The 24722-nt window shown below is 37.8% G+C and overlaps 2 protein-coding genes across 2 annotated transcripts; one reads left to right on the forward strand and one right to left on the reverse strand.

The window, feature by feature from the left end:
• Window positions 1-1289: 1289 nt before the first annotated feature.
• Window positions 1290-3793, reverse strand: LOC139711636 (serine/threonine kinase-like domain-containing protein STKLD1). The gene is made up of 2 exons (XM_071623496.1): window positions 3779-3793; window positions 1290-2132 (listed from the first exon to the last, which is right to left on the reverse strand). The coding sequence occupies exons 1-2, from the start codon at window positions 3791-3793 to the stop codon at window positions 1290-1292; spliced, it is 858 nt and encodes a 285-aa protein (XP_071479597.1).
• A 2139-nt stretch (window positions 3794-5932) lies between these two features.
• On the forward strand, window positions 5933-18814 carry LOC139711641 (adenosine deaminase-like). Its single transcript, XM_071623501.1, has 9 exons — window positions 5933-6177; window positions 11694-11755; window positions 12342-12464; window positions 13450-13697; window positions 14333-14451; window positions 16092-16235; window positions 16649-16746; window positions 16993-17122; window positions 18691-18814. The coding sequence occupies exons 1-9, from the start codon at window positions 5986-5988 to the stop codon at window positions 18781-18783; spliced, it is 1209 nt and encodes a 402-aa protein (XP_071479602.1). The 5' UTR covers window positions 5933-5985; the 3' UTR covers window positions 18784-18814.
• The last annotated feature ends 5908 nt before the right edge of the window (window positions 18815-24722 follow it).

Genomic DNA, 24722 nt, shown 5'->3' on the forward strand with positions numbered 1-24722 from the left:
AACAATAAGACGGACCCTTCAACTTGTCGAATTGATCACCTTTCACTGCATATTCATGCGAATCTCTAAGAAATGTAAAACATACTGAGTATATTGGCATCATTATAATCAACTATGCTTTCTAGATTGGCTGCAGAGTTTTCGTTCTCACAATCATTTCTGAGTCTGTGCCAAATGAATATTCCTATGATGTCATCATTACCTGTTGCTTAAAGATTGCATTGCATGTTCTGGCTCATAATGAATAAATCATTACATTACGAGGAAGTGTAGTAAAGCCGACTGGTATCGAAAAGACATGACAGACGGATGCAAATACATTTAATAAAAGACAGAATATCATAGATACTTATTATCAAAAGCTTTTAAAGTTGGAATTATATTATCGTGTCGTCGTTACATGATCGTTTTGATCTATTCTAGCGCTAACATTCGACAGGATATTCTTGTCGTTACATGATCGTCTTGACCTATTTTAGCACTAACATTCTAACTAAACAGTCAAATGAAGGGCGACGTGATTCTAAAAGGACGGTGAAAGAATCGTCAAAATTCCAACAACAAAAAACTATGAATGGTAACGTTTTCGTATTTTTATATGAAACAGTAAGTGGTCATAATCACATGACTTGTTATCTAAATCAGATGAACTTGCGATTCATCGTCTTGCAACTCTCCTGTATTCATAGACATTTGAAAACACACAAAAGTACTATGTTAATAAATCATCCAATAATTACGTTTCATTATGTAAACAACTATGATATTTGTCCTACTTAAATATTAGTAGTTACCAAGTCATCACAACTCTTTAGCTGTCACATCATGCACTCTAATGTGTACTTAGTATTATTATCTACTCCGCAAGTATATGTTTCTTCAAATATGAAATTCAATAAAGGAAAACATTTGAGAGGATGACGTCATTACATCGTTTTGTCCGATTTTGTTTCATTTCATTCATTTCATTTCATGAAATGAAAATGAAATGAAAATGAAATGAAATGAGAGGATGACGTCATTACATCGTTTTGTCCGATTTTGTTCACTGTTGGCACCCTTTCTTTCAAGTGTATCGTTTGGGTCACTTGATTATTTATGTGGGTTTTTTCACTTTTGTTTTAGTGTTATTGTTGTGGGGTGGTCAGAAAATGTTTTGCTCGACTAACACGATCCATGTTGTTCACTTGAAATGTGGAAATATAAATGAAAACATGAAATAGAAAATATTCATTTTTGTATGTATGTGTATTATTCTTTAACTTTACCAGTCTTTGCATGGACAAGGTTCATCGTGAAGCTTTTGTAGTGACAAGGTCCAGACATAGCTGGGGATACGGCAGTTTGATAGCGTCTCGAATGGTTGGCCTGTGGGCTTGGTCAGGGCACAGGAGCTGGCGAACGCACGCGCTTATGATGTCTGCGTTGTCACATTTGAGTTGGTCCAATGATTGTAGAAAGTCCTCCTTTTCGCCCAATCGCATACTGAGCATTAGGTCACGTGATTTCAAAATGCTCTGGTGCCTCATGACAGCAACTTCGTAAAGGAAGCATCCTAGAGCCCAGACGTCGGTCGTCGTTCCGTGCGGACCATCAAACACTTCCGGGGGCATCCAGTAGAGAGTCCAGACAACCGACCTCGTCCTCGATCGAAATCGATAAAGATCCTCGACTATCGCTCGAATCCCGATATCGCCGATACACACGTCCATTTCTGGAGTCAGGTAAATATTGCTTGGCTTTAGATTGGTGTGGGCGATTCCGTTGTCGTACAGGTAAACAAGCGCGTGAAGAATTTGTCCGTACCAGCGGCGAAGATCGATTTCCTTGATGGGAGAACTTTTCCTTGACTTCTCATTGATGAAGGTGTCCAGGTCACCAGTCACGAAGAATTTCGAGACGACACAAAGGTAGATGGCGGCCTCCTTTGCACCCCAGTGGAGGAAAACATCGTGAGGTACGCTCACGTGACGATGTCTGAGCTTTGCCAGCCGCTTGACCTCTCGGAGAGCCTTGTGTGCTTCCGGGTCATCATTACACTCGATCTTCTTTAAGACATACGTCGTGTTGTTGACACGATGTCTGACCAAGAAAGCAGCTCCTTGTGGACCTTCTTTTAGCGAATCAATGATCTGGAAATATACAGGGAATAGAAATGAAAATAACGCGTTAACAAAAGAATCCATAGTGTTTTTGTTTTGACTTCTTTTATTTTGTCTGGTTTGGTGGGTATTTAGGGAATGACTGTGAACGTCAATGCTAGTTTTCTTTGTTTTTTTTTTCCATACATAAAAACTGAGAGCATTGTTTGAAAACGGACTATACACCATCTAGGAAGTTCATACAATGTTCAAATGTCATATCGTTCTTGTGCTGACACAAAATTCAGAAATATCATTTTAATGATTTAAAGGTGCAATCCGTTCTAAAATACCATGTATATCTCTAAGAATTTTGAATGCCTTATCAAATTTATAAACATTATGATTGAGGTGTGAGTTTTCTTCAATTTTGTATCCCTCTACAAATGAAATCGTGTCACTGCCGGCAACCAGGAATAGCCTGGCGGTAGTGTCGCTGCCCGAAAACAGTAGGGGACAGGTTCGAGTCCAGTGGTTGTTGTTTTTTCCGACATGTTTGTCAAATTATAGATTCGATATTGTAGTTTCGATCTTAATTAAATTGTAGTTTCGATATTACACATATCGTTTCTAAAGGGAGACAAAAATTGGAAAAAAAACCTCACACCTCAACCTTTACCCCTCTGCTTGATAATTTCTTGCTTTCATGTATATTATGCTGATTATTGATTCTTGTATATTTTGATGACCATGACATTTCACAACGATTATTTTAATAGGAACTATATGATGATGCTAACCAGAAAGCTGTATTTCTCTGATTGGTGACAATGTACAGTATTAGCAATGTAACGTGTGTCTTCCTACTTGGATAGTGCAATGGTATATTTTTGAACCCTGTCAAAAATGATAGTAAACATGTATATAAATTTGCGTACACTCTAGACCAAAACACCTCTCTCCCCTTTGCCCCAATGAAACAGACCCACAAAGATAGACGTATACTATTCATTCTTCATTCATTCATTCATTCATCCATCCATTCATTCATTCATCCATTCATTCATTCATTTTTTTCCATTTCAAACAGAAACAATTTTTTTTTTTAGGGGGGGGTTTACAGACGTTGAATGCATAGCATCATTTATACATCGCACGATTATTGAATAGTTTCTTAGTTTGCAAAATATTCAAAGTGTACAGAAATGCAGGATATGGGGAGGAATGCTACAACGCAATTCAATGTTTATTGGGCAAATCCTCCCCCCCCCCCCCCCCCCTCCAACACACACACAGGAAATACAACATAGTATATGGGTGTATAGTCGAAAACCTGGTTGTTCACATCAGATCTAACACTGACAGTTAACAACTTCTTCAGTTGGAAATTGATATTCTCATACAGTGCTTACCAAGCAATTCCATACATTGTAAGGAAGGACAGTATATACATCCTCTGCACCCTCCAATTTAAAGTAGAAATATAATCATTCCAGTTGATATTTTCTTTTCCCCAATACCCATCGCATCTTTGCAGTATTCCAACACTTCAACAGTCATGTAAATTTCTCAAAACAATGACGAATGCCTGACATCATCATGGCTACACTGCACACATGGTTTGACAAACGTACCTAATGGTCACTTAGTCGAGATATAAAGTCGCCGGTAGCAAGAAACACACAGAGGAGACTTACCACATATTTGTCCATCTTTTTTTTTTAAGAGTTGCATCCAAATCCCTCCAAAACGGAGATGAGATACACCAATATCCAAAAGGGTTAAATCCTGTGCAGCTAACAAATGGACTGCAAAACAATGACTGACTGCTGCACTGGCGAACGGAAAACATATCCCTACCAGTCGTTTGGCTGGTATTATATCAATTTGATCAAGTTCAGAAATTGATTGGTCTCCCTAATGGAAACGCACGGACGAACTTAAGGATGCGGTTGCCATGGGAACGGACATTCTCTCAGTCACGCATCGGGGACCGCGGTAATTTCGTTGGCATGGTTTCGATCTTATCCCCCCACCAAATTGACGTAATTATTTTGACGCGACGATCGTATGTCGATGGATCAGATAATAGCAACAAATTATGACAAGGAGACAAAAATTAGGTTACAATATGAATTCTGTCACTGCCCGTTTGCGATGTTAATACTTTACTTCAGATGATGGTCGTGAGATGGTTAGATATGATGATAATGGTAAAATTAAAATATTCTCACGCCAGAAAATGTGAAATAAGCGGGGCAAAAAACGCCGACAGTAGAAATGTCGCAGAAAGAAAAAAAAAAACAATGCAGAGGCCAACAAGGTAGAGGTTGGAGGATACAGTACCGGAAGTCAAAGTGTCAGAGGTAACTCTGCTATTAGTGAATAAGACCGAAAAGTTAACATGTCAATTGATGTCAGAGCCTGTTCACCTACCTATCCTCGGTATGTGTATAATATTGGTCTGTTCGATTAAAACCTTTGCCATGTTAGGCTCCGACGTTATTTCCACTTACTATTTTTTACCTCTTGACATCTAACATTTAATCTCTCACAAGTTTATCTTTTATTTTGCACATCGCATTTTTTTTTTTTTGGGGGGGGGGGGGTACGTTCTCCGACGTTTCATCTGCCACGAGATAGTTTGGATGTTGACATTATTTCTCGAGTCGCTTTATTTTCTTATGAGCATATCTCAAATACTTTATAGGCCTATATCACAATAATATGTTAAGAGTAGAAGCGAAGTGTTAATTATCGTCCGAGTATTTCTGTCTCTCGTGTTCTCTATGATCTTTCACACAACTTTGAGTTTAGAGAATAGTAATGATGAAAACTACACCCCTGACATTCTGCATGTGATGAAGTTTTCTGCAATCCAGCTCAATGTGCATAGATTAAGTCTGGAGTTGTCACCAGTATCATGACGTATTTCCTGAAGAAAATTGCTTTCGTTTGTTTGCGATTTTTGCACACTTTTTGTATACATGCATATAAAGCATTGTATTATATATAATCATATATATAATTATATATATATTATATATATATATATTATTTATAATACATATATATATATAGAATCACCAAGTGTGTATATATATATATATATATATATATATATATATATTGGCATGAATACCCACATTCACGTATGTACACACAAACATGATTAAAATTAAACATACATAGATAAGAAAACACAGAAATGCTTTGAGGTCCATAATTATCATATATTGCGTGTGTATAGTTGCGTGAGACATACACAAATTATTATATTATAATATGTATGTATCTTACACAAATTTAATGAACTATAGTTATAGTATGTAAAATGTATGTGTATAATATATATATATATATATATATATATATATATATATATATGTATATATATATATATATATATATATATACACTTGCACACAGGCTATTAGAAGCCTAGCAATGATGAAAGTTCCACATTGTATCACATCGTATAGGGATGCTTACTAAGAGGGAGGAGAGAGGAGAGATAATAAAAAGAAAGAAAGAAAGAAAGAAAGAGAGCGGGATGGAGAGTTAGAGGTGAAGCGAGGAGACTCGACTTACGAAGTACAATGTACCACTAGGGACGAAAGTGAGAGTGCAGTTATATTTGAGTGATTATGATTGTCAGCATACTGGCCCCTTGATAACCTATTCTTTCCGAGCCGTACAGAGGGACACAAATGCTCCGGTGCAGTGTATGTTTCGTGCATGATCGACGACGGTATTCACGTGTTCTGCATTCACAGACACCCGTCAAGGGGCTGGCAAAAGATGGGAACGACCTTTTCAATGGAGCGCACTACCCAATAATCAATTCCGACATGAAAGCCATGTATGGCTGTGTAGGTTCCCACAGTACTCGAAGGCGAGTGAAATGGCGCGAGGTATAAACGGGAAATTATCGTCGTTGATTGCATTAAGTGCTCGTGGCTTCGTTCGTGTGAATCAACGCTCCTCTACCACCCAACTCAACGTGAACAGACATTATTTCCTACGACCCATGAGTACTTCTATGCGTGAACGCAACGCAGCAAAAGCGCTGTGTACGAAGGATATATTTCCGAAGGTAATGCAATACGCTATACTTATCAACGCCAGATAACTGTATTACGCAATGCAACGCAGATCCTCGCCTGTGCATGACTAGCTTGAATAGCTTTTAAAATCAACTCATCTATTTCTGATGTAATATTCTGCCTTCTTAAAGATTATATATCTATGTTCGTCGCGAAATTGTAGGGATTATGAATGTATTTTGGGCCTGAAGTCAGCAGACTTATCATTCATACTTGCGCTGATAATACGCTATAGTAAATATAGGCCTAAATGTTTGTCTGAAATACCCGTTCTTTGCTTTACGCTTATTGATGGTGCCAAAATTAGGTATCCGAAATAGGTGTATGGCATATCTTGCCGTGATTACAATGTCTAGTCATTATTCATGAACTCATCATATCAACGGACCTTTACTGCCACTGCTTTTGTATGCTTGGAATGCCGATTACGTAACGGAGGGACAATGTACTCATGCGTTTTTATCTATACAGGTGTATAGTACACGTGTGCTTACAGTAAAGAAACACACAAATACAGGGGAATAAAAAAGACAAGGGGGAAACTTGTTTTTGTATTTCCTATAATATTATATAATGAAATGTATTCCTCAATGTTTAGAGTAACATAAAATCAGCGCATATAATCAACGCGTTCAAACCATAATGTATACAGTAAATTGCTGTCATATATATATAATATGTAGCTCACATGCATATCCAAACCAGTACACATAATGAATGCATCTTATGCACTGCAATGCACTGTAAGAACGTGTCTAATTACGTTATCCCGCTGGGCACTTCGTCACTCTAAAACGGAAGGGAAACTACCTCTTATTTTGCTTATGTAGCTGCAAGGGTAGCGTACGATATAGGCAACTCTTTCTTCTTCCAGTACTGAAGGCATAGGGATTAGACTTCACACAGGTAATCAAATTTTAAAGGGAGTGTACAGTACTGGTTGAGGTGGGCATTCATGTTTTGAACATTCCTAAGAGAGATAACGAGAGTTAAACGTCTTAAGAAATATGAAAGAGCATGTAATATTAAGAAGGATTCAACGTTTATTTGATGAAAATTGGTTTTCAAATGGCTGAGATATCCAAAAAAGGATAATAATAAAAGGCGACAGGCCACGCCTTTTATTAGGATCTCTTTGTTTCACCTTGTTTTTTTGATATCTCAGCCATTTGCAAACCGATTTTCATCAAATAAACTTTTGATACCCCGTAGAATTGCATGCTCTTTGACATCTCATATAGAGTGGTTTCTGAATATCTCGCAAAACGTTTAAAGCTAAATTCTCACCTCAACCAGAACTGTACACACCCTTTAAAGACTGCATGCAACCTTTTATTGTTCGGCTTATTTCCCTTTGTCAGTTTCGGGTCAATACGGTCTATCCTAAGAGCAAATACTACTTTATCTAATGCGCTACTTACGTCTTGGTAAGCGATGCGAACTAAACGGCATGCAGAATTTGCTTATACTGTGTCAAACCGCACTGGATGCCTACATATATTATCATCAGGGTCAGGCATAATTATTGTGGCACTCGCGGACAGTACTAAGGTCAAGTATAGTACTGCTTTAATTGTCAACCGAGTCTTGTACATGTGTATGTTAAAGCAACAATTTATATCTGTGGAGTCTTACTCTCTTACTTTATACCCTTATAATCTTTACATTCAACTAATATTCAACTAATATGGGGTACATAATTATCTCAATTTCACGCACATAATGGTATTGTAATATTGCACCCATGAGGATCATTCACTATTTACAGTGTTAATCAATGCACGTCATGTCTTATGCTACAATAAATGCACAATGTGATGTGAAACATTTCTGCCCAAGCGTTCTACAGAGTACTAGTATACTAAACATCACAACATTGTTTGTGTATATGATACCACGCGCATAAACTATTATGGACAGCGCAGAGCATGACGTGGTTTCGTTGACCGACAAACATCACCAATGTCTGTACGGTGAGTAATTGAGAGAAAACTGAATTGGAGTTTTTTGTGTGTGAGCGGAACCTTTTTATTTGTAAAGCATTAGGTATTGAGGAGAAAGAAAAAGAGAAAAATTGGCTCAGGGCCATATCACGATAGAGTGAGTGGATGACGTAGAAATCTCCTGGGTCAGGCAATTAGACAGTAATTTCGCAATCCGTACAGAGGATGCGTTAATTATGATTCAGGTTTTATATACTTCCGCGTTCCGCAGTTCAGGCTACGCCTCCAAATATCAAATTCTATTTCCAGTTATATGAGAGGTCTCGTTAAATTGAGAGAGAATACATCCTCGGTACGACAAAGTCATTGAATCATTGAGAGCCACATGCAGTAAAGTTTAATCTCACTACCCCCCCCCCCCCCCCACAAGAAATGAAATAGAATTAATATGTATACACACCTGATGAGAGGAATTTATTTATGTTTTCGCTCTTGAGAAGATTTGTCTGCAATTAAGGATGATTTATTTAATGGGCTGCTGAAAATGAAACTAGGCACTAAAGAAGAGTGTTCTATTTGTCAAAGAAGACAAAGACTCAGCATGGACTGCAATGAAAAGTTTCATTGCAATGCCAGTTATGCATCTGCCATAATCATGTTCTTCATGCAGCAGCAACAAAGCTGAAATGCTGAAAGGAAATCAATTCCCCCAATGATGTATATTCCAGTCAAGCATATACATTTTTAGAGCAAACCATGATTTCACTGACTACATTCAAAAGTTGTACATTTTTTATGCACTCTCTTGTTCTTGCCTACTTACCTCATGACAGTACAATTGTGTGAAAGAGATCAGGGGGGAGAAATATTTGTCTGTAGTAAAAATATTTGTAAAGATAAATGAAAAAATAAGAATAAATATTCTCAAGTTTATGCCTTCAAGAGAGAAAACAGCAGAAACCAAAACTCAGCGATGTTGACCACGAACACTTTAAATGATATTATTTCTATAATATTTTGAGATTTGATATTCATAATGTTTTATATATCATGTATCAAATGATATATAAACATATATACATACAGATAGGGAGAGAGATAAAAGGGTAGAATTAGAGTTTTATTTTGTGTTTTTTGAGCGGGACACCATGCTCTTTTCATACGCTTTTTTCATATTAACTTATACATTGTTTGACAAAATCAACGACTAGACAGACAAAGGCACAGATAGAGAGGGAGAGGGAGAGAGAGACAGAGAGAGAGAATTATATATCTTACAAGAGATTGTTTTGATCTCTGATGCTGAAACGCCCATCCGTGTGAAACGTTAAGGATGGGTACTGGGTGGTTGCTAGGCAACGTGATGTGCGAGAAGCCTGGGGGTGTTGAGCGAGGTGTTACTTTCCACGCAACATGCACTCGCCTCACGTAACGTGAACAGTCAGTCCTTGCATGCATTTCACCTATATAGACACACGTCCAAGTGCAGGAAGACGTCTTACTTCTTTGATGCATAATATAAGCAATGTAATGCGACTCTCTCGCTCTATCAATGTACTGCCGATTGGACGAAAATAGCTGCATAGCCAATATGCAGAATGATATGCTCATCACGGTTGAGACCACAGCATAGCATTTCTCACATTGCTTTCTCGTTGAATCCATGCAACGCACGGATCACGTAGGGGGCCCTGAAACGCCACCGCGGCCGTTGCGTCTGATGCGGGCCTGGCAAGGGGAAACTGTAGTCGCGCGTTTTGCAATGATTATCAATACTCCGTTTAAGTTTTGTCAGCTTTTAGCGTCAAAAAGAAGCAAGCATGTTTTCCTCTGTTTATTGGAACAATGAATCATGTTATCAAAATTTGTGATAATGTCATGAATTTTGATGATTAGCTGATGCTCTTAGCCAGCATTAAAGCTAAAATCCTACAGCATGCAGTTCTTTTCAACGCTGGCAATCGATTTAGCGTCGCAGTAAGCCAGCTTGTCCGTGATTGATCAAACTTTTGTCTATTTCTCTCTCTCAACACTTGCTAAAAAAATGATCAATCCAAATCTCTTTGGTAATTCTCATGAGAATTCCCGACCCAAAAAAAAAGGAACTTACTCAAGACTTACACACAAAACACTTTTGGAACGGTAATCTTATATCAGAGAATGGAAATGATAAATAGCTCATCTCTAAAAAAAGTTTACGGGGCAAGAAGAAATTGACAGTTGATTGGTCATTCGAAATGAAAGCAGTGAAAAGTCAATTCGAATAAACCACCTGAAATTTAGTTTGGTTCAAATTGAATAATGTGCTGGTGAGCGTGATAAATAGAGTTTTAGCATGGAGCTTCGTTTGTAGCTCCATGGTTTTATCAAGGAGCTCCTTAGTTTTAGTGAAAAGAATGAGAAGGAAAACACAACTCACACGAATGACATGAGTTTCATATCATATTATCATGATGATGAAATTATCATGTAAGACATGATATATCCATTACCCTATTTCCTCTCCGTCAAGGGATATGCCCTAATAAAGATTCCTCGCTTTGCAGGATTGATTGCATAAACGGTTGCATCTATTGCAAACAAATGAGAAAAGCAGACCGATAAGTTTCTGATGAGGAACACAGATTTTTGTGAATCACACGCCAAGAGATTCAATTCAACGAGCCTAAGGAGGTACAGCTATTATGTTTCAAAAAGGGAATTATGCTTCGCGCTCTACAATCCCCATCTCCCTCATCTGATCTAATGAAGATATAGAAGGGTCATATTCGGTAAAAGGTGCATATGATGTAAAAAGCGTTAAAAGTGTTCAGGCTGTTCTTTCGAGTGGTGCTCTTATAAACCAGGGCCGGCGCAGTGTTTTCAAAAGTGTGGGGGCCCACTTCCGGGTTTCATGAGCTAACAAGCAAAAAAAAAAAAAAAAAAAAAAAAAAGGTCCTCAGCTCATCTCTCCCCGTCCACTTCCGGGTTTCTTCAGCTGACAAGCAAAAAAACAAACAAACAAACAAAGGTCCTCGGCTCATTCTCTCCCCTCCCATTTCCGGGTGTTATAAAAAAAAAAGGTCTTCAGACAAAACACATAACCTTACCGCCGCCATACTTCAAGATCTCGATCTATTTCTTTTTTAGTGCCACTTACGTACTTCCGGGTTGAAAAAAGTGTGGGGGCCCAAAGTGATGACACCTTATGTACTCCTTTGTATGGTGCACAAAAAGTGTGGGGGCCCGAGCCCCCACGGCCCCCACGGCTGCGCCGGCCCTGTAAACAATGGATCATCCCTGCATAACCTGACAGAAAATTTGTAAGGAGGGGGGTGGAGAATTTTTAGATGAATCATCTCGTAAAGGAGATTCATCTTTGGTAGAAATAGAATTCAGCATTTCTAGTTCACAGGTCCAGAACCATTGACCCGGTTCCTCGGTTATACATTTATTTTTATACGCAATGTATTTAAATACTTCTTTCACATTTGATAAAAGATGAGTCACTGTACAGTGGTTATCTACTGTGATACCTTTATGCTAATTAATCAGTTTGTTTGTTTGCTTTCTGTATTCCACAGGTACAGCTTCACATTCACATAGATGGTGCCGTCAGACATGAGACACTGTGGAGAATAGCCAGGTTTGTTCGTCCTCAATCTTTATCACTATAACATCTTCTAGGATTATCATTGTTACAAATCTTGGCCCAAAAGATCTACAGCGACCTTTGCATGGACACAATAACTAGACGCTAATGTTAGAACTCTGGAAATATGTCAGACATTTTGCGATGATAATGTTGCCTCGTCCGTGGCGCCGCTTGTCATGAAACAACTCTTTTAGAAGCACCAGATAAGGTGAGAAGAGAAAACTCACAGCGGATTTTTGATGTTGTTTTCTTTTGCGCTGTAAGCCCTCTTTTGGCACTGTAGCACCATTGCAGAACCATTGTAGCATTGCACCGTTGTTTGGTATTTAGATTTATGGAGACCCAAAAGATACTGACAAAGTGACTGGCAAAGGGTGGACTGCACGTTGATTTTCTTGTTTTCTTAAACCAAATTTGACGTTTTGATTTGTTTTACATTCTTGTTGTTTGAACATCTGTGTTACCATTTTTGGTTGATTTGAAATACAGAGTAAACAGTATCATTTTGTGAGACCCATCATTGCCTTGTATTGGTTAACTTTTTTTATTCCTTCCGTGCTTGTTTTCGTAATCACAGGAAAAAAGGAATACCACTGCCTGGAAGGACGTTGCCAGAGTTTGTGGAAACATTTCGCAATCAGAAACGACGAGACTTCGCCACTTTCCTGTCAAATTTTGACCTGATCTTACCCATTATTCGGTAGGTTGACGTATATTTGTTAGCTGTCTGTGCAGAAAGATACTAAACATGCAGGTAAAATGTTGTCACAAAAAGTGAATGCGGTTTCACCTACAATAGTCAAAGTGTATAATAGATAAGGCATTTCCTTTTTTTTTTTACTTACAACTTACCAGATATATTCTATCTCTCGCGGCCCGTTTTTCATAGCGAGTAGGTTGAATGTCAGAGTTCATTTTTTAATTTTCGTGTATCATGTTATGTTCTGTGGAAGAATAAATGAAATAAATTGAATTAAGCAGCCAAGAGTAGTACAAAATACGAAGCCTCTTTGCCATACAGTCCGTTGCTCACTCTTCTGTACCGGGCCGCATGCACATTGACACCAGTTGGGCAGGCTATACTGAATGGCCTATTTCGGTCGGTCGTTCTATTTAAGAGACCGCTGTGAGGAGAAAGGTTAGCTTATATATGCCCGCTGAGGGGCTTTAATTTTCAAGCGGAACTCTTGTGTGACATGAACGTCTGACATCGCTCTAACCATGCTAACAGCTTGGCGAGTTGTTCCAGACATGCATTCTTTCACAGCAGGTAGAAAATTGCAGGTATTGTGGCAACATACCATAACTGCCGAATGACTTGTAGGATGACGCCATTTTTCCCTCAGTACTACAATGCAGAAGTTATGGACACAGGAGATTGGGCTTTCTGTGGACCTTGTGTTATCCATGTAGGCCTATGGATGCTTCTGCTAACCCCTTCTGTACCAACGAGTGAAATGTGCACAAATTTAACTCACACATCTATGGACAGGTAATTAATATGGCTTGCAAAGTGTTGATAATAATTGAGAACAAATGCGTGCACAGCACGTCTTAATGGTCGTGAGGGACTGTGTTTGCAGACTAGCGTACGACTCAGTGTGTAGATTTCTGTATTGCTCTTAATGTCACGTGAAAAGAAATCTACGGTGTTGTTGTTTTTATTATTGTCATTATTATTTCAGAGGAGACCAAGATGTCATCAGCCAAGTAGCCTACGAGCTTTGCGAGGATCAGGCGCGTGAGGGCGTGAGGTACTTCGAGGCTCGCTACTGTCCGCACTTTCTCGCCTCCCCCAGCAGGTCCTCCGGTGATGACGTCATAGTATCGCCGCGGGACGTCGTCGTCGCGGTGAATGATGGGATTCGCAGGGGGTGCCGGGACTACGGGGTGAAAGGTCGCACAATCTTGTGCATGATCAGGGCTTTTCCAGGTAAGCTAATGACTAAAGCATTACAAATTGATCAGTATCCCCCTGTCTAAAATAGGTTTTGCAATTAAAACGTCGCAGTTTACTGAAAGGGAACTTAAATGGGGAAATTCAAACCAACAAAGCAAGAGAAGGTAAAAGCTTTTGTACCAGAGATTTGTGTTTTGCTCTGGTAATGTAACAGAAATGTTGATATAAAGGGAGAGAAATAGATATTATGTCTCGATACAAGTGTAAAGTAACCCATATGAATATACACGTACAGGGAAAAATATTGATATCAACCCGAATTACTGGTGCTCTTTTGATAAATGTTTGCCAGCAATGAACGGCAAAATAACTTGTTAATTATAGAGACGCATACTTCCTCAGACAAGAACAAAAAAAGACAGCATTTGTTTGTTTGTTTGTTTTTTTGTTTGTTTTTTACATTCTTATTAATGCATCTTTCACTTCTTTTTGCAAAAACATCGTCAATAGTTTGGAAAACGTGTTTTGATGGTATAAAAAATAGATAATGCTGTAAAATAGTTCTCAAAATAAGATGATAAAAATTTTAATAATCATACCTACTTGACATGAACTTAACAAGACGAATATTAAGATGTTCCTTCGAAACCAATATGTTCTTCGCACAGAATACTCTCAGGAGGTTATAGAGCTGAGTAAAGAATTCTTCAATGATACAGTGGTGGGAATCGATCTAGCAGGGGACGAGAATGCACCGTGGGCCAGAGAACATGAAGACGCCTACAGGGTAACAAAAACCGTTCCTTGACATCAACATTTGCTGCAATTTGCGACAATTGCTCCCATGAAATATAATTTATGCACCCCTTTAAACCAAACATAAATTCTACCCACAAATACAATCCTAACCTTAATCATAGTCCCCCAATCAAACTAAACCTAAAATCATATCACAACCCTAATCATAAGTCCTTGAAGAAAACAAGACCGAAACACTTGTCGCGGGAGCAAAATGTCGTTTCACCAACATAGACAAAGCAAAGAACTAAATAAACAACACTACTGTTTCAATGAGAGTGGCATGTTTTTTATTCTTATAAGGCGGAGTGAATCACATTTTTATACAACTGCGTCGTTTTGTAAGAGAGTGACTCCAAGCTAAGTACTACTCCATGTTCCAGCCGACCTTATCATTTCAGGGAGTATGTAAACAGAGAGATAGAAGAAGATTCACGGAAATGGAAATTGCCAAAGAAAGGTGGGGCATTCTACAAGTTCTCGTGTTTTTATTGCACAATGGTGTTGCCAGCAACAACACAATTCAGTGGCTGATCCAGGGGGGAGCGCACGGCCTCACCCCCTTTATTTTTTGCAAAAACAAAAGAAATAAAAAGAAAAATGGGGGTGCGTGCGCCCCCCCCCCCCCTCTTTAATTTTGTAAAGACTCTTCCTCTTTACGGAATTCCTGGATCCGACCCTGCAATTACGCAAAACATGCAGCTCCTCACTCAGTAAAGTCCTTTTGAAACAAGAAATCAAACCATTTAAATAATAATACCAAAAATTTATTCTATTATCCTTAATGTGAAATCAGTGCAGAGTAGTGTAGGCCTACTGTTCTAATGATTAGCAATGGTGCTGTTTCAATATTGTTGGCGCTGTAGCTGTTATGTTAAGGGCAAACAAAAAAAAATAGATAAAAGTAATTATAGAAATAAAAACAAAATAAAAAAGAAGTAAATTTTTCCGTCGATTAATTTTTGAAACCGTTAAAAATGCATCGAGTAGGCGAGGACACGATCGCCTCAAAGTGGTGGAAATTGATTTTACTTGTCTGGGAAGGTGTGTATAAACTGTGAATTCCATAACTATCCTTTTCTATTATTTGATTTTCATTAAAAGTATACATAGTTTCTCTTCGTTTGATTTTACTCTGTTCATCATATGCAATTTGAATATGGAAACATTTCCAAATTTATAGGCCTTTATTAGGAGCAAAGCACACATTCAAAAATCACGAAATAAAAATACTAGGGCTGACGAAATAACATTGATTTCTTGACATCAGGGTGACAGTAGAATATGGACATTACGGTCATGCAAAATTCAAATGTAGGATATGCAATAGTATTTTCTAATTAGATTTTAAAGGGGAAAAAAAGTTTGCTCTCCTTTTTAATGTTAAAACGCATTTATGTGCAGTGGATTTGTACCGTTGATTATGTCCGACCTTCAAAAGGCAATTAGCAGCGAGTATCCATAGTTTGTGAACAAAGTTTTGAAGTGCTGATAAAAGGTAATCACTGTTAAACATGATGTAGCAAAAAGTACTGTAAGTGGAAATTTGCTGGTAATACATTGCATAGGAATGTTTCATGCGTCCTTATTGCCTATCTAGTGACATTTTCGATGTCTGTTTGACGTCAGATAGCACGGGAACTCGGCATCCACCGTACAGTTCATGCCGGAGAGCTAGGACCAGCTGACAACGTGCGTTTCGCCATCGAACAACTTGGAGCCGAACGGATAGGACACGGTTATCGGATAACCGAAAATCGCGACGTGTATGAGGTGAGGGGTAACTTCGTACCAGTGAAACAAAAAGAATAGTAAATAAATTAATAGTAGAAATAATAAAGGATTTGGGTTGCTTACCTATCAGCAAATTTCAGAGTTCTCTGCTGTAAAGGGGCAAAACCATGTCACACATGTCACTTGTATCACATATTCTAATCTTTTGATGTATAAACTGAATTGTCGAATCTTCGGGATTATAATGCCTCATATTCTTCAGGCACCTTCCGTTTTTAGTGATAGCTCTCACGGTCGGTATAATAAGATATTCTGAATGGTATGACCGAAGTGATACTGTAACGTCTGTGCACGTCACAATCAAACAATGAGGGGGCGGCCGGGGGATGCCAATTTGGACCACAAAACCAATGAATGAGTGTAACATTGATTTCGTTTTGATGTAACTCTAGATGGTTCGTGAAAAGTTCATTCACCTGGAGCTTTGCCCGACATCGAGTATTCAAACAGGGGCATGGTCAGGGAGTCTAGAAGATCACTGCACGATGAAGTAAGTCTTTGTATCTTGAGTGTTGCGTGTTATTTTACTTTGTTTACCGGTTCCCTACAAATTACTGTTAAATTAAATCTTTTTCTTCTTCCTCTTCTTCTTCTGTTCTTCTTCTTCTTCTTCTTCTTCTTCTTCTTCTTCTTCTTCTTCTTGTGATAGCCATAACATGAGTGCTGCGTAATCTTCTTGCAATTGTATTCGTAAAGTCTAGAGGTGATGACAATTTCACGCCTCTTACCACCGCAGATTTTTTAAAGACGGTCTAAACATGGGCCTGAACACGGACGATCCCACCATTTTCTGCAACACGATGACGTGCGAATACCAGATTGCCCGAGACCACTTCGGCATGACAGATCGCCAGTTAGCGGACATGGTGAGTTTAACATCTATACATAATCATTCCTGCCAGCTAGATCAATGGTTAATAATGGAGACATAATTGTAGAATACTAAAATCTCTGAACCCGAGTATAATAATATCACTTTATGTTAGAAGTCAAAAGAGGGCGCACACATTAGCGAGCCCACCTGTCTTGTTTGTCGCATGTCCTGCAAATCCCGCAAGAGGAGAATGAAACCCAAATTATGTACATTGAGGGAAGGCAGCAACATTAGTAGAATACATCAGTGAAAGCTTGAGGGATATAATTATAACAATCCTTTAGAAAATTGAGAATATCTCAAAGTTTTGATGCTGCCAGACTGTGACGTCATGCATGGAAAAAATGAAACTAGGCAGGAAAGTCAGCATATTTTCGATTTTCTAGCACTTAAGAGGACTTGACTTGCCACTTTCAGAAAGTATGGGGGAATTGATATTTCCCTTAATCATGTATAATGTCAAAACCAAGTCGAGGAATATGTACTTTAAAAAAAAAAAAAAAAAGATGAAATTTTGTGTCATTGATCTCTTCATTTTCTCTAACGCTTTCATATACGTGGCGTCCCGGGCCCCGTTTCATAAGACTTGTTATCAATAACAAGTGTTAGTTACGATAGTTGTTACTGAAATCCTTGCATCTGATTGGCTGAGAGCAATGTTTTCATATAGAAATGTGGTAGTTGTTACTGATTATAAGTTTTCTGAAACAGGAGCCCGAACTGTAGTTGTCTCCCCATCTAGCGGTGGTTGCTCCAAAATCTGGAAAATTAATAACTTCTAAAAGGGCTCTCCAGTTTTTCGGAGGTATCAGCCTCGTCTTGGACAGCCCCTTCAAAAAGAAAGAAAGATAAGCATCGGAAATAATTACGTCATGTCACTCGATCCTACCATATGAATCTGAATACGTGACCCCATGATGACCTCATTGACATTATCACCAATAATTTCCCTCCTTTTTAATACTTTTTTTTTCAAATGATAGAATTTATTGATTTCTCGAAGCAACATGATTGTGCAGAGGATGGATGAAATACATAATTATCACTTCAACACAAAGCCATTTCTTTGGTACAAACAATTTAAACACTAATCTGTGTTTTCATGGTTTTTTTTTTGTTCAAATATTCAAATAACTCCTTATTAGCAAATATACTAAAAAGGGTCGTACATGCGAGGATACCCACTAATGCAAACATGACTGTATATACCCAACCAAAAATGGTTTGGCAGGGACCTCCAAAAGCAGCTGATTATATGACAGCCCGCCTCCGTAGTGCAGAGAAGCGTATTATTCTTTATCATAATTATTCAATTCCATTTCGAAAATAGGACAAAATAACTCTTGGCAGTCCGAAAGCCCGCCCAGGACCGCCCGACATGGCGACGACGAGTGCACAGTGAATAAGTTCCACAGGACCATTGCAATGTACAGCTGATGAAAGGAAATTCGTCAATACTAATAGGCCCCTTTTTAATACTTACTGATCTGAAATAGTTCTGGATAGATGGTTCCTTTTTAGTTGCAAGTGTCTTTTTTATTTCTTCATTTTCTGTACCAGACAATGAATGCAGCCCGAGCTAGTTTTCTCCCAGAAGACGAGAAGAAAGAATTGGTGCGGGAGCTTCAGGCGGAGTTCGACTCGAGGTTATGACACCAAAACACCTACTCTTCCAGCCTGCGAGAATAAGTTCTTAGTATATCTCTTCCAGGAAGTTAAATTGAGAAAGACTTGAGTTAAGTGTTTCATCTCTTTTTAATGTTTTTCGTTTTTTTATTAGATTATATTCTTCTTCTTCTTTTTTTGAAGGGCCACATAAATACAGTTACAGTTTCTATGCCAAAGTTAAATAATCGTATAGATTAAGGGGAATAAAAGATACCGGACTATGTAATGAAATGCAGACAAACAGCAGCAACAACAACAACAAAGACATATCACTTGTACCAGCTGCTTGATTTCAGTACAGGATTGTAATTATCTGTGAAATCAGGTAGTGTTAAAGAATATCGAAATTTCATCAACAAAATAGCTATAGTTAAATACGAGTAACAACTTTACAATTAAGATGAATACAATGTATTATGATTTTTATTTATTTTTTATTGCTTATTCGTTTATTTGTTTATTCATTCATTCATTTTGCAAAGATGAAGTCGTCCATGCGCCCAGTCGTTGACTGGGTCAGTGCTTGGAGATGAAATGTACATTAGAATTACAGCAGCTATCACTAACAATGTACGGGTCTTAAAATAAGTCTGTAAATAATATTCGTACAAAAGAAACCAGCAAAATGATGAACGATAACTTCGGCAGTAGCGTCATTATCATACTAGGGAGCTTTAGATTTTAGACGCGCGGACGTTCAAAGGGAAAAAAACATGGTCTGAGCCTGCGCAGTAGCGCACGTCAAGTTACTGCGCAGGCTCAGACCATGTTTTGTTTTTTTTCCCCTATTGAACGTCCGCGCGTCTAAAATCTAAAGCTCCCTAATACCTCCGATAGAGACGTGGAGGATGCACAAGTTATGTGAGCAGATAATGTTTTGTTCAGTTTTGATAGGACATGAAGTAATCAAAATGGTTTGATACAGTCGACAATCACATTCGGCGTCATCAGAGTGAGAAGCGTGTCAATCATTAATTTACCATAGAATTGTTTTAATAGGATTATACCGTTCCTTGGTCGAGTAGTGCACAAGAATATCATGTATAAATTATTATCAAGATAAGTAAATGCATGAATTACTACTCTAAAATTCAATCTGCTATTTTTATTGGGCGTTTTTGTAGGAAACCACAGGTTTGAGAGAAAGGACGAACACTTTAATATGCAGTTGCGAATACATTGACTCACATTCCTTTTGTTAAAGTATCAATAAACAAATCAAGATTGATATAATGAATAGTAATTAATAAACGTAATAACAAATCACGAATGTTGTGTTTGTTTGTTTGTGTGTGTGTGTGTGTGTGTGTGCGTGTGTGTGTGCGTGTGTGTTCTCGCAAATGGCCTCGATTTTTGTTTTCTTTCGAGAAACAAGTAATGGAATATGCCCAGTTGCCTTGAGCAAACTATCATGTCCTCCTTTGGCGGGCATTTGGCGAGAATACTGAGTGTGTGTTAAAAAAAGAAAAAAAAAAGGATTTCGTTTCTTTTATTAAAAAAAGAGTCACACTGTAAGACTGACATTAGTTTGCACAATGTTTGTGTATACTGCATTTTGTCTTTGTATTGTATAATGTAAGATTGACATCATTTTGTACAATGTTTGTGTATAATGCAGTTTGTCTTTGCATAATGTTTTGTTTTTGTTTCTGTGAACGTGAATTTTGGGATATGAAAATGAACGAAATCCGAATAAAGAAATATAAGAAAAGTGTGTGTGTGTGTGTGTGTGTGTGTGCGTGTGTGATTGTGTGTGCGTGTGAACGCAAAGGCTCTTCAATTTTGAAAACGCGGCAGGCCGGCAGAGGGCGCAATAAAAAAAAAAATAATAGACAACGAGTGAGACAGTCTCAGGACGACACAGAAAACGTAAAATAACAGTGATAATGTTCATCTTGTTCATCGCTGCCAACATCTGATTCGGAACAGAAAATATCACACACACACACACACACACACACACACCACACACACACATACGTACAGCAAAAAAGAAATAACAGTTAGCGCTACAGACAAACGAAGGCATGGCTACTTCCTTCACTCTGACCCATAATAATAATAATAATAATAAATAAAATATAAGGAGATTTTCACTAAATCTTCATGAAAAGTACACTTTTCAATGTAGTTTGATGGAAATGTGGACGTCAAAACAGATATTAAGTTCATTTCTAAAGGCTAGGTTTTTGCCATGCATGAGTCAGGTTACCATATTTATGTGTAAGCATAACGACATATTGTGAGTATGGAAAAACGCATGAATTATTACTATTATTATTATTAGTAGTAGTAGTAGTAGTGGTAGTAGTAGTAGTAGTAGTATCATTATTATTACTATTATTATTATTATCATCATCATCATCATCATCATTATTATCATTACTATTACTATTACTATTACTATTACTATTACTATTACTATTACTATTACTATTACTATTACTATTACTATTACATGTACTATTATCATTATCATTATCATTATGATTATTAAACTGACGAGTTTGTTCGCAATAACCGATGAGTCCATTTTTGAAGATTTTGAAGTACGGTCTCCGTCATAAAGTACAAAATAATACCTTTTAAATGATACATTGGTCACTACATATAAAGGTACATTTTTGAAGTTGTGGTCAAAAGAAGCAAAATTTTTTTTTATTATTCTCCTTATTTTTCTTGACCTTTAATCGTAAATATCTCCATTTGGCAAATATGGACTTATCGGTGTTTGCGAACAAACTCTTCCTTTGCCTTTATTTATTTTTTTATTTTTGTATCATTTCTTTACTGGGGAGGGAATATATAACTATGTCACCATCGGGGAAAACAAGCAAGACGAGTGCGGGAGCACAGCAACCGAGCGGTGCAGGCCGGGGTCGGGAGGGGGATATCAAATTGCCTTCTTCCACAAGAGAAAGCTTTCTCAGTTTCAGAATTGAAATTCATCTACCTTGTGTGAAATATTTGGAAACTTTTAATCAAAACGTGATAAAATCATTCCCATTGTTTTTGGTATTAAATCTAATGATTTTCATCTTTCCCTTGTTTTTAAGGATTAGCGTAAGAAAAAAGACAACATACTTTTCATTTAGAGCATCATGTTGTCCATTACCGATTGTTGTTTCGGTTACAAGCGTTTTTTAAAGCCTTATGATTGTTAAATCTGATATTCATCTTTAAACCAGTAACACATTTCCTGAGATCCTACTTCTCTCTAAAAGTTGCACTTTATTTAGTAAAATTCTTCCTGACTAAACATAACTTTTACCAGTTCCGTTTTATATCGTTAATATCTATGTTAATATTGACATGCCGTGAAATTTAGAGGTGGCAACTTTTTGCTGAAAGAATTATCACTTCTGTTGTTAAATTCCCTGGACATGATTGATAAAGCATGTTCTCTGCAGGCATACAGAGTGTAAGTATTATCTTACAGAATATGTAATAAATAATATTCCAAGTTTTGATGTCGGGTACTTGTGACGACACGAGGCAGGGATACAAAAATGAATGACCTCATCAAGAAATTCAGTGCAACGCTCAGGTAGTAAACCCTTTTGATACTCTCTTTATTCTCTGAATCACTGTGTTTCCTTTCTCTCTCCTCCCCCCCCCCCTCCCCCCTCCCCCTCCCCCCCCCCCTCTCTCTCTCTCTCGTCTGCTATTTAAGTGTACAAGACAATCAAAAGATCTGCATCTCTCGCAATAGATGAGCACTTTGGACCCAGCCCTCTTAAAGGAAAAGAAAAAAAGTAGCACCCGAACGCACGTCATAGCAAAGATTATGCTTGAATGGGTAAACCGTAAAGGTGGATTTTACAGACCTTACATCCGTGTCTGTCTGTGTGTGCGTGAGTCAGCGCACTACTGTTGTATAGCTTTGTAATTGTGAGTTCACTGGAGTGTTTATTTAAAACTGTTGGTATCAGCTGTAGTCCCGTGCACAGAGTTACTTGTTATCTAGCACCTGAGACGCATAACAGATTGTCAAAATGTAACCATTTTTATACGTGTCTAGAGTTCCTTGGCAACCATTAACTCCCGGCAGGGAAACGTACCGTCACCATCGGGTGTAACATTCTGGTGTGTTTTCCAGGACGTAATGTGTTTTACTGCATTTATTTGGTGAGCGGCGTAAATCTCTTCCATCACCGGACTGTGTGGACCCGGAATCGGAGCAGAGGGTAACTAGACAGGTAAAGTCGACCAGCTTTTTTCCCCTTCATGTTAGGCTTCTACTCCTACTCTTTCTGATGCTACTTCTACTTCTTCTCTTGTACTCATTTACCTCCTAGGTAGTAAGCACTGGCACACGAATATTATTTTCCTGGTTTTCCCTTTATCTTCAGTTATTCAGTCATGTATTGACCTATTCTTGAGTCATCTTGCGATTAAAGTGTCACCGGTACTCCCGACTATAGTACTCCACTTCCGTGACTACGGCCGGTATCTGCACCGCAGTAGTTCTCGGCGCCATGTCGTATCGTACTATGGTTCAATTGGTGCCATGGCATTATGATTCTTGGTGCCATGGTTCTTAATGGTGCTGTGCATGGTATTCAAACTACAATTGTACCAGTGCGATGAGTGAAAAAAAATGGCAATATAGGCAGATCTTATGTTTGTATTCTAATGCTGACGATCTTAACGTTATACACATCCGTGTACGATGTATTTATCTAAGTATACATATTCGGCTAGTCTCCCTGTATGTTCCCCAGCGTTTACCCCACCAGTTGCAATGTGCGTATATACACCCGTGAGTACAAGACAACAGGGATAGAGTGGTGTAGAGTATAGTAAGATAAGTGGTGGGGGCATAAGTAAAACTTTCCCCATTGTATGTATGTGTATATATATGTATATATATATATATATATATATATATATATATATATATATATATATATATGTGTGTGTGTGTGTGTGTGTGTATATGTATATATATATATATATATATATATATATATATATATATATATTAAGGAAGTTAGAGCGTGTGGAGGATAAGGAGAGATCTAAGGGGGTTGAGTTTAAGAATCTGAGGGGTATAAGTACAAGTAGGGAGGAAGAAAGAAGAGAGTGACAGAGAGCTATATTAAGAGGGAGAGGGACGAGGAAAACAGAATGATGACAGAAAATTGCATATTTAAGATAGAAATGCAATTTTAGAATCAAAATTATATGTCTTTCTTCTTCGTTTGAGTAAGATATTGTATATTGTTTTTTGTTTTGGTTAATATCTGCAATAGTGTTTTTGTATTATGGTTATCATAATTATAATTATTGTGTAACATACTTTTATAGTACTGTGACACGATTCTGGGAGAAAGTTCTTATTGTTTATCTCTGCATTGTGTCTCCTGCTTAATCCAGGAGGCAACCGGCAAATAGGCATTTCATGCTGCTGATTGTTTTTTGACTTGATAATTGATGTTGAGCCAAACCATTTGTATTTCATTCTGTTTTCTGTTTGTAAAGTTCTGGTACATGATTATGGTTATTAAAAAAGTATGCGTATATATATATATATATATATATATATATATATATATACGTGTTTGTTTGTTTGTTTGTTTTTTGGTTTTTGGTTTTGTTTTTTGTTTTTTGCCATAATCATGTACCAGAATATTGCGTTCATTCGCTTACTTGTGTATTGATTTTTGTCATTGAGTTCTAACTCGCGTCCAAGCGGACTCATGGACAGATTATTGTAAGCGTATTGTCACTGTTGTTGTTGTTGCTCTTTTCTTTTTGATACCGTTGCAAATATATACAATTTTGTATACCAGAATGTCACCAATAGTCATGTGACTAGAAAACTGGATTCAGTCGAGGGCTGATATTTGCTTCGTCATTCCTTCGCTGAAAGACAAATATAAGCACAATGTACATACATGTACCGTTGGTAATACGACAGG

This window comes from Diadema antillarum, unplaced genomic scaffold, assembly GCF_040938485.1.
Source record: "Diadema antillarum isolate AM-2024a unplaced genomic scaffold, OU_Dant_1.0 seq00001677_RagTag, whole genome shotgun sequence".
Taxonomy (NCBI): domain Eukaryota; kingdom Metazoa; phylum Echinodermata; class Echinoidea; order Diadematoida; family Diadematidae; genus Diadema; species Diadema antillarum.